The sequence below is a fragment of the Mus caroli genome, chromosome 19 (genome assembly GCF_900094665.2).
Source record: "Mus caroli chromosome 19, CAROLI_EIJ_v1.1, whole genome shotgun sequence".
Lineage (NCBI taxonomy): Eukaryota > Metazoa > Chordata > Mammalia > Rodentia > Muridae > Mus > Mus caroli.
In genome coordinates, this window is record NC_034588.1 from 51,565,319 (window position 1) to 51,575,431 (window position 10,113).

At 44.8% G+C, this 10,113-nt stretch overlaps 1 protein-coding gene across 4 annotated transcripts in view; it reads right to left on the bottom strand.

Moving 5' to 3' along the window:
- Gpam (glycerol-3-phosphate acyltransferase, mitochondrial) overlaps window positions 1-10,113 on the bottom strand; it is a 95,597-nt gene that overhangs the window by 28,333 nt on the left and 57,151 nt on the right. For 2 of the 4 annotated variants that reach the window (XM_029472900.1, XM_021151279.2), the window contains exons 2-3: window positions 2,461-2,591; window positions 1,072-1,194 (exon numbers count right to left, since the gene is read on the bottom strand). In XM_029472900.1, coding sequence (XP_029328760.1) covers window positions 1,072-1,194; window positions 2,461-2,562 — 225 coding nt within the window. In that variant the 5' untranslated portion in view covers window positions 2,563-2,591. Of the gene's footprint in view, window positions 1-1,071; window positions 1,195-2,460; window positions 2,592-4,292; window positions 5,434-7,913; window positions 8,076-10,113 lie in introns of those variants that run through there. The other 2 variants (XM_021151280.2, XM_021151278.2) reach the window with 2 other exon arrangements.

The following is a 10,113-nucleotide window of genomic DNA, read 5'->3' on the forward strand; positions in this document are numbered from 1 at the left end:
CCAGGCCTGTTACACTATAGCCACCCAACCCCAGGCCATAGCCACCACTCCACAACAGCCTGTTACACTATAGCCACCCAACCCCAGGCCATAGCTACCACTCCACAGTAATTCCCTGTGCAGCTCTAGTTTACAATACACTGTAGCACTTCACTTGCAATACTGTTTGGTGCAGAACCACAGTTTAGGTATTGTCTTGCATTCAAAATTAGAATTAGGTGAGAGGCCAGTCTAAAAGGAAAAGCCACATGCCCTTCTATTTAAATCTTTGTTTCTCCTACCCTCTAAATCTGAAATGGCCTCACCCCTGGACTGGCAATTCTCAAGCCCCTTCAGTTGTAACGAATTCTTGCATTAAGGCCCTTAGAGTTTAAAGGCAGCATCTCTAACAAGCCATTCTTTAGCAGACCTGGACAATGGGTAAGAACTGTTCAGGCTCTGCTAAAGCTTGCTAATGTTAACAAATACCTTTATGCGAAGTTCAGAACCGAACCTCCTGCCAAGTCAGCTCCAGGGGAGAATTTACCAGCACAGTTAGCCATTCACACAAGTCATAAACAACCTCTGTAAAAGGCGGTTTCTGGGTCCTAAGTATTTGATCCATCTCAGGAAGAGCTCAACATCTAACACATCCCTTTAAAACATAACTCTCACTTAGAGCAGTCGGGAAGGAAATCCTGTCTGCTAACGCACCCCACCACCAAATGCCATCAGCAGCTCACCTTTCACCCAGTCGGCTCTTCTCAAAGAACGCAGAAGGTGGTGTGACATGCTTATTTCTCAACAAAAGAACAAAACCAAGGGTACTCTTGGGGGCCAAAAGTCAGAGCCCAGCAGGTACTGAGCACTCCATCAACACTATGAACTCAAAGAAAAACTGACTCTCCCCTAACTGTGGACCAATAATATTTAATAAATGAACAGCAATAGAAATTAAGTCCATTTCTTTACCCGAAATGTTTGGCTTATAAACAGGGGTCTCGGTTCTAAAGGAGTCAAGTCTATTAAGACCAAAGACAAAACCCACAAAACTGAAAACCCTCTGCAGCAGCAAAGCATGGTGGTCCTTACCCAGCTCTGCGGCGTGCAGGAATAGCAGCACCTTCCCACGAAGGGCCTCTTCCGGCTCATCAGGCTCTCCTTCCATTTCAGTGTTGCAGATCTGAAGAAGGTAGGTTTGAACCCACAGTCAACCTAGTAAACATAAGGCAGAAATTGTGTCTAAATGGCAAACATTGTTTTGATCCTCCTGGTCTATTTCAAATAGAAGAGAAAATGATGCTGCTCTCATTGTCAGCAGTGTAACTACACGTGCCATGAGTGTTTTTCATGTAAGGTATCTTATTCTACCATCACCACTTGGAAAGAAACTTTGGTACAGAAGAAAAAGTTGATTTTCTGAAAACAGTAGTTTGTAACAGCTGCTGTGTACTCGATACAGCATTCACAGGTTAAATCCACAGGGTTGTAATGTTCACCACAATAGGAATGGATAGAAAAAGTAGGCATCCATATCACCCAGTGGATTATTATTTAGCCACAAAAAGGAATAAAAACCAAAGAAGCTAAGAGCTAGTTATGTTAACAATAACCCGACCCACAAAGGCCAACTACTGTCTTTCTTACAAGAACAAGCTGAAATTGTGAACCTCATAGAAGCAGAGATAGAAGAGTAAGCCCGGGGCCAGAGGGACTTCTGACAGTGGGATGAAGAAGTCAGACTCCCAAACCCCTGTGCTCAGTCAACCTTATGCCCTTCCAAAGCACAAACTACTCCCATATTCCCACGGGAAAACCACGCAGGCCTGACACAGTGAGCAGGCGTTCTTACAACAGTTTAGAAGAAAAACAAAGTATGTTTAGTGACATTCTGTTACCAGGAGCATTTAAAGCCTAGAATTTGAATCACCTGGCCAGAGTCAAGCCCGGTCCTTCCGTTCCCTTTAAGATTATTATTTAACTTTCCCTTCATTGTTTGTCAGATCCCACGGATACAATGTTCTTAAAAACAACCAATTAATATCAAATTTTGTTGAGGTATTTTAAACACTCCATGTAATGCTGAATTAGTAACACCACAAGAAAAATGCATGCTTTTCAATTAGTTTAATAAACAAGTTTCCTGGATTTTATGTTTTAATTTCCATTATAAAACTCAGGCTTACTAAATATAAGTTGTGTGGTAAATACTAAAAGGAAAAAATGTTTAAGCACACTACACAAAACAATGGTTACAATTTTGCCTCCATACAAGAAATTTATTTTTTAATACAATTACTGCTCTGAAATTCTCCACCCATTTTTTTTCTTCCCAGTTAATACTACTAAAAATTTTAAATCTTAGATTGTAAAAACAGCATTTCTAAGAGTCGGAAGCAGTTTCTTTGATGATTAATCTCTGCTTGATTACCACTGCAAACATTTTAAGGGGGCTGTGCTGAAGGCTTCTCTTCAACTTACCCAGTCCTCATTGGTGTGTTTACATCGGCCAAGGCTGTATTCCGATGAACTGGGCAGATAAGAAACGTCTATTGTGCCAACTGTCACTGAAGACTCCTCCATGTCAGAACGTGGACGTCCCAAACCATGTGCTGTAAGAAATAAGCACTACTCAAGGAAGTATCCAGAGAGTAACACCGGGCCTCAAACTGCTCATCTCCTCACAGTTCTGCTTAGTAACAAGATAACACATGAACTGACAGATTGCTAGTGTACTGAGCAGCAGCAAAAAGCTATAGCTTGGTGGTAGAGTGCTCATCTGGCCCGATCTGTTTACATGTCTGCTAAGCTGCCCTGACCTCAAAGGTCAACATTCACAGACCAGTATTTTCCAAACATACAAGGATAAGGCAGCTGTAGCCTTCAGATTCCTGGGCCAAACTGCCATGAGCAGTCACTTGTAAAAAACGAAGACAACTTAATAAATAAGGCACTTATAATAATGCTGGCTTGCAACGAATAATTATTTCACTTTTGTTAATAACTGAGTATCCCTGGGAGGATAGAGACAAAACTTTATTATTTATTTATGAATATGTGTGCATGTATAGGCATATACATATGAGTGCTGGAGGAGGCCAAAACAGCACATCAGATCCCTGGAGCTAGGTCGTGAGCTACCTGATGTAGGTGCTGGGAACCAAACTCTAATCCTCTGAAAGATCAGCCAGACTGTTAACCACTGCGCCACATCTCCAGCCCCAGCATAAGCTTACTTAGTAAGACATTTTATATGTATGAATGCAGCTTTTTTTAATTTTTAAAAACCTTATATCATCGTTATTTAATTATTTTAGCTGCTGGCTTCCCCCCCACCCCCCCCCACCCCCCAGCATTAGATTCTTCTCTTAAAATCAAAATCCACCTTCAGTGAGAACACTATTCTCTAAGAGGAACACCAGGACTCTTTACAATCCCCACGTGGATTTGCTCCGATAACTGTTTAGCCGCAAAACAACATCTGCCCTTAGCCATTCAGCTTAAGCAATCAGCTGACACCAGAGACCAGTAAAGCATCGCATCTGGTGGGAAAGTTCTTTATTATAAAGATTCGACGCCCCCCTCCCCCTACCAACTTCCGGCTCTGAATGGCCACACAACGGAGGGGGGCCGGGGATGGGGGAGCACATTGCAGCCTGAGAAAAGAAATGAGGCGATCGGAGGAGGAAAGGGAGGCTTGTGCCAACAGAAGTCCAAGCCTTGCTCCTCCAGCCCCACAGGGTTTACTTGAGGTCAAGCCAGATTTTTTTTACAGGAGAGGGGAGGAGAATAAAAGAATCCCAGAGGCTCTAGACAGCAGTGCTGAGCAGGGAAGAAAACAAAATCTGACAGTGGGCCACAGGCAGGGGCAAGGGGGCCCCTCTGGAGTTCAAGGCCCCCGGCTGCACACCACGCATGTGAATTTGGACAAGTTGGTTAACCACTACGCCTTGCTTCTCCCATCTGAAAAATGGGCACCATGCCACCTGACTCGGCTGTCTCCAGCTGCAGGGAGGGCAGGGGTCTCCATAGCAAGCCCGGGACACTGTGGGGTACGCGGGACTGCTGTCAGCGGGCGGTCCCTGGAGCCAGCTGCTCGCGGAGCCCCCTGCTGCCTCGGTTTCCCTCCCGGCCACCCGGGACGGAGGGTGCTGGGCTGTCAGCCCTGCTGGTGCTGTCACTGCAGCCCGATCCCTGGAGCGATACCGTGCCCACCCATCCCGGAGCCCGGCCCACTCCAGAGGGGACCCGGGTGTCCGCCCCTCTTGCAAAGCCTCGGGCGGGCCCAGGGAGAGCGGCGCCCACCCACGCACCTGACCCCGCGCTCCGGCCCAGCGGCGTCCTGCAGCCGCAGCCCGCACCACGCTCCGCGCTCCGCGCTCTGCTCCACCCGCCCGGCAGCTCGCGCCTGGGCGCACACAGCTGCCAGCGCTTCGCCTCTGCGCCTGCTGCAGCGGCGCGCCGCGATGACGCAGGCGGCGCGCGGCAGTGACGTCGGGGCTGCCGGCCGCCGGGCTTAGCGTTAAGGCGCTTGGAGGAAGAGGACGGTGGGGATGCAAAGCATGGGGAGTGAGCCTGATGGCTACACTGTCCAAGCTGCATGCTTCATGCATCGGCCGGTGGGTGTCTGTCTGCCATCTCCCTTGCGTGACCTCAGCTAACCTAGGCTAGCACCAGGCCCTGTCCTGTGGAGGAATGCATTCGGGCTGCGTGGGTTTAGGTACTTGTGCGTGATCTTGCCCTTTTGTATGTGAGACCAAGCTCAATTTGTGAAGAATGAAGAGACAAGGACTGCAGAGTGCAACGTTGTGAAATGTCTGAGTGACCGAGCCCGCAACGGCGAAAAAATGTAGAATAGACAAAGGAAGGCTTGAAAGATAACCCAATAAAAACATGCCCATAGCTCCCTAGAACCCAAATTCCTGGGCCCAGCACAGACATAAACAGAGAGGCCTCTCCTCTCCCTCTGTCCCCAGCAGTTGTCCCTGCTGTGGCCCTGAGATGCTGTTTCTCTCCTGTTGTGCTTCTGCCTCTCATCCCAGCACTCTGTAGTCCCTGAACTGCTTCTCCAAGCCTTCCCTTCCACCCCATTCCTCCATTGTCACAGCCTCCTGTGACATCTCAAAGATTAACTAGAGCACCATGTCTCAGGTCTTCATCCGGTGTCAGACTGCAAACCCATGGCGGCGACAGTGCCTTACATCAGGGTCCTAATTAATATGTTATAATAAGCACCCAGTAAATACTGGGAGCTGAGGCACAACAAGAAAAACTAGATTTCCTTAGCTTGAACTTTCCACTTCTCTTTATAAACCCATCCTACAAAGCAAATATTCTCTTCTGGGAAACAACCCCAGAGAGTAGAAGTGGCCATATATCAAGGACCCTGCCTTGATTTAGCCTCACATGTACCTTAGCAAAAAAACCAAACATACTTCACTAAGGCTCTCAAGGAGTATATATTGGCTACAAAGAGTAATTTCTTATCCCAAAACATTGTGAAATTTTGTGCACAGGATACAGGGGCGCTAACAACACAACAGGCATGGAAGGAAAACATGAAGAAAAACTTTAGATTAATAAAGAAGAGGAGAGAAATGAATTAGAAAGACTGACAAAGAAATTCTAAAATGTAAGCCATATGGAAAGTGTGTCTTACATAAAAGCCATAGTGACTCTTCTTGCACAAGAGTGGCTGTGCATGTGAATGTGGGTTTGCCGTGCTAAGTTCTGGTTACATAATGAAAATTGTTTTGGAAACAGGTGGCACCCTAAGCAATTTATTTTATCAGCAGAGTGATTTATAGTAACCAGTCTAGCCAGTCAAGATGGAGCAACAGGGGAGAATTTGCTGTCTTATTTAATACAAGAAAAACCAAACAGGCAGTATAAAACAGTGACATTCAAGAATCAGACATTCTGTACCTTAGATAGACAGTCCAAGGGGAGGCACACAATGAGCTGAACCTTGTACTTGCTTTGGCTTATCACCTAAGAGAGTTATCAGGCTTCAGTACAGAAAGAAGGAACTCAGCCAGGTTTAGGTAGACTGAAATGAGGAGATAGAATTGAGAGACTATGGGTGTCAAAGCAGGAGCAACAGCAGAGTACTAGAGAGGAGAAAGCTACGTGGCAAAAGAAGCCATGGAGACCTGCAGGCACAGGTTCAGGGAAGAAGAACACAGAAACATGAAGTGAAGAAAGAACACTCACTGTGGCTAGCACAAGATGGGGACTACTCTTGTTCTACAAGTCATAGTTAAAAGATTCTCCGTGGTCATAAAGGATGCTTAAAATGCCTGATCTTCAAAGAGTCTAGAAACCTCATTATTTATGACATAAATAATCTCACCTCAGTAGCAGAGCAAAAACAGCCCTACAATAAAGTCATATTATAGTCATATTTAACAAACCCTAAAAACCCAGTCCCACCCCTACCCCTTGGACAATTGCAAAAACACGCATACAAACAAAAGACCACCAAAGTACCCAAGAATAAAGCATGAGGATGCTTACAGGGAACAAAATTTAAAATATCCTGTACCTCACAAAGTGAGATTCTCAGTGTTGTCAAATTGAAATTTTAGGTAGGCATGCAAAAAGAAAAGAAAAAAGAAAACAGGAAAGAGTAATGCAGAACAGAAATGGAGAAACCCATGAATCAAGAATGCTAGAGCTAGCAGAGTTAACAGCAAGTAGAAGAGAGACATGGAAAAAGATTCAGCCAGATCTAGTCCGGGAAAAGATGTGGCTCAGCTGGTATGTGGCTTGCCAAGGTAACATGCATGAAGTCGTGCATCCCATCTCTACCACCACATAAAAGGAGGTGTGGTGATACAGGACAGACCATGAATGCCAGCACAGAGGAGGCACAGGCAGAGGGTCAGAAGTTCAAAGTCACCCTCCACCATACGGTGACTTTAATGCCAGCTGGGCCACAAGAGACCCCATCTTAGAAATCCAAATCAAAGTCATAGACCTTATAAAAGCATTGAGATTTTTTGTAAGCATATAAACACATACATACACACCTGTGATGAATTCACAGCAGGTTAAATGTTACCAAAAAGTAAAATAAATTACTTTGAAACATTGTGTCAGAGCTAGGTGGAACACAGCGCTGGGGAACCAGAAGTAAATAATGAAGAGGGATGGCATCAGGGGACTTGGGTGGGTGCATGTGATTGTTGTCCCTGGAGCAAGGAGAAAGATAAACACTGAAAGAATCCATGTCTGGAAGACCCAGGCTGTAAGAAATGTCACTGACTTCCAAACAAACAACAAAATGCTATATATTCAAATCTGAACCTACACAGAGGAGTTACAGGATCTTAAGGTAATTTTTTAAAATTACATTTAAAAGATAGCAGACTGCTTACAACAAAAATAAAGACAATATACTCTGCAGTTTATAGCATATATAACTACTGTGTGACCAGAGAAGGAAGTGTAACCAACAGAGACAGAAGGTGGAGGAGAAACGATTGAAACTCAAGCCTTTCTCACACTAAGATCCACATTTTCCCAGTATTTACACTGCCTGTTTAATAGTCCCTCTTTAAAAGGCTTCGTTCAGTGATCTAAACGAACCTGAGGACATTTGTTCCAGTTGCTACAGATCCACAAATGTACACTTCCCCACAAAAGAATAGTACTAACTGAATTCAAAATCCAATCATATAGTAGCCATGGCATTGCTTGATTTCAAATATAACAATTATTCTAGAAAGCTTTATTAGAAGAAATCATTTGAATGAGGAAGAGGTCCATGATTTTTTTATTCTCCTCATCTTTTCTCCAGGCTCCTTTTGGGTATTCAATTATTCAGTAAATATTTATAAAGCTGCTACTTTATGCCAGGCACTCTGCTGTAAAGATGGCTTTAACAAGACAGTACAGCTCGTTCTCGAGAGTGTATAGTCCGGTATACTTACTCAACTCCTGTTTAATAATTGTTCCCCAAAAGATTCAAATCGGCGTCTAGCTCTTTGGCTCGTGGCTTCTAGGATTCCCCTAGTCTCTCTCCCTGAGAGAGCCGCTGCCTTAATATCTTTTCTTTCCCTCTGATTTTGTTCAGGGTGATCTTTTGCCAGGCTCTGAGAAAGGAATGAAACAAGGTTGTCTAAGCCAATTATGATAATCTCATTCCAGAATATTGCAACTGTTGCTGCAGCCAAGATGATCACATGACCCAGTAGTCCAGGGCAATGTGACCTAAAAGAAGAGCAGCTGTGAGGATTGCCCCAGCTCTGCTCTCCCAGTTAAAGGGACAACAGCAGGCATTGCTGCTTCCCTGCTTCCTGCTCCAGCTGATATCCGGATTCCATCAGGTCCCCACCTATGTAAGCCACTACACTGTGACAGGATTCTGTCACTCTCCAGCCAAGGCACATCTGCTTGGACTATAATTGTAGGCACGTTTCTTGCTGCTAGAATGATTCAACCACTTGGAGAAATAAACAAGCCCATCTAAGAGAAAGACTTTGGAAATCAGCTTCGCCAGCCTAGCAGGCTGAGGGCTGGCAGAGGAAGGGGTGGGCCCAATGTCTTTCAGAAGCTACCCTAGGCCATAGGGGCTGAATATCCCTGACTCACTTTGAACACATTCATCACACTGCAAGGCCCGCACTTTCACTGAAACTTGCTTCATCACTAAATGGATAAATAGATTCCAAATAAAGCCAAAGGAGGGTTTTCCCGTGTTATGTCTGATGTTGGCTGAAAACCTGTAACTGTCGGCACCACGCCATCCCTTTGGATTGACGCATCCATCGACTGTCATTGCTGGTTGAAAGAATCACATTACCAAATCTGAACAGTTCTGAGCATTAAGTAATGACTAGTCCGACACCTAGAAAATTCAAGAGCCTCCAAAAAAAGCTGCATCATGAAAACTGGGCCCAGACCAGAGCTCCAAACCACTTACCCAGCTTCAAACAATACTTTTTTTTTTTTTTCAAGCTTTGAGGTGCACAGAACAGCGGTTGATGGTAGTGTAAACTTCTGCTGCTTGGGCATTAAAGCAAGCTTGGCTTCAGTTTAAGGGAAGACAGAGCAGGCAGCAGGCCCTCCAGGATACAGTGTGTCTTTGGAGCCTCAGGGAAGGCCCACATTGTAGAGCTTGTCACAGAAGAAATAGAACTCTTAAAGACACCCGGGGCCCAGGCAAGGATGTGGAGACTCAGAAAAAAAAAAAAATGACCAGGGCTTCTCCTTGGTCCTCCATGAGACATGCATACTCAGGTAAGGAACAGAGGTAGAGTTCTAAAAATGCTCACTTTTGAACTCTGGGCAATGGGTTAATTCAACATTCCCTCGTTCACAACCCACCAGCAGTGTGTTTTGTACCAGACATCTCACCAAGTATTGCTGGCAGAAAAAAAAATGATAATGTCAGGCATGGATGTGGTCCTGGCAAGGGAAGAGACTAGTGGATATTGACACAAGAGTGGGAAGAAGGACAAGAGAAAATAAAGAAAGAAAATAAGGACTGAAGATTCCATGTCACAGCACAGTGAGGAGACCAGCCACATGATGGTCAGGTCACTTAACTAGACATTACCAGGCTGGAGGGCACTGATGGTGGTACCTAACCTGATAAATAGCAGTCTCGGGAACGGAGCTGCAGGGCGGGCTTTGCTTACTGGTCCTAAGAATGAAATCAGAATCATTTCCATTTCTCTGGCCCTGGATAGAGACACGGCGTTCTAACCACAGCGTCTCTAGATCACACGATTACTATCTAGCTTTCTGATAGAGAACAGCTGCATTATTATTTTCTCCTCTATTAAGAGATAATCCAACCTGGGCATTATGGCATATTATGTAATCTCAGCCTTCAGGAGGTAGAGGCAGAAGGATTGGAAACTCAAAGTCACCCTTAGCTACATAGTGGGCTCAGGACTTGCTGGGCTGCCTAACCCCTATCTCAGAATAAATAGAAAGAAAGAAAGAAAGAAAGAAAGAAAGAAAGAAAGAAACAAAGAAAGAAACAAAGAAAGAAAGAAACAAAGAAAGAAACAAAGAAAGAAACAAAGAAAGAAACAAAGAAAGAAACAAAGAAAGAAACAAAGAAAGAAACAAAGAAAGAAACAAAGAGAGAGAGAAGGGGAAGGAGGGAGAGAGGAAGGGAGG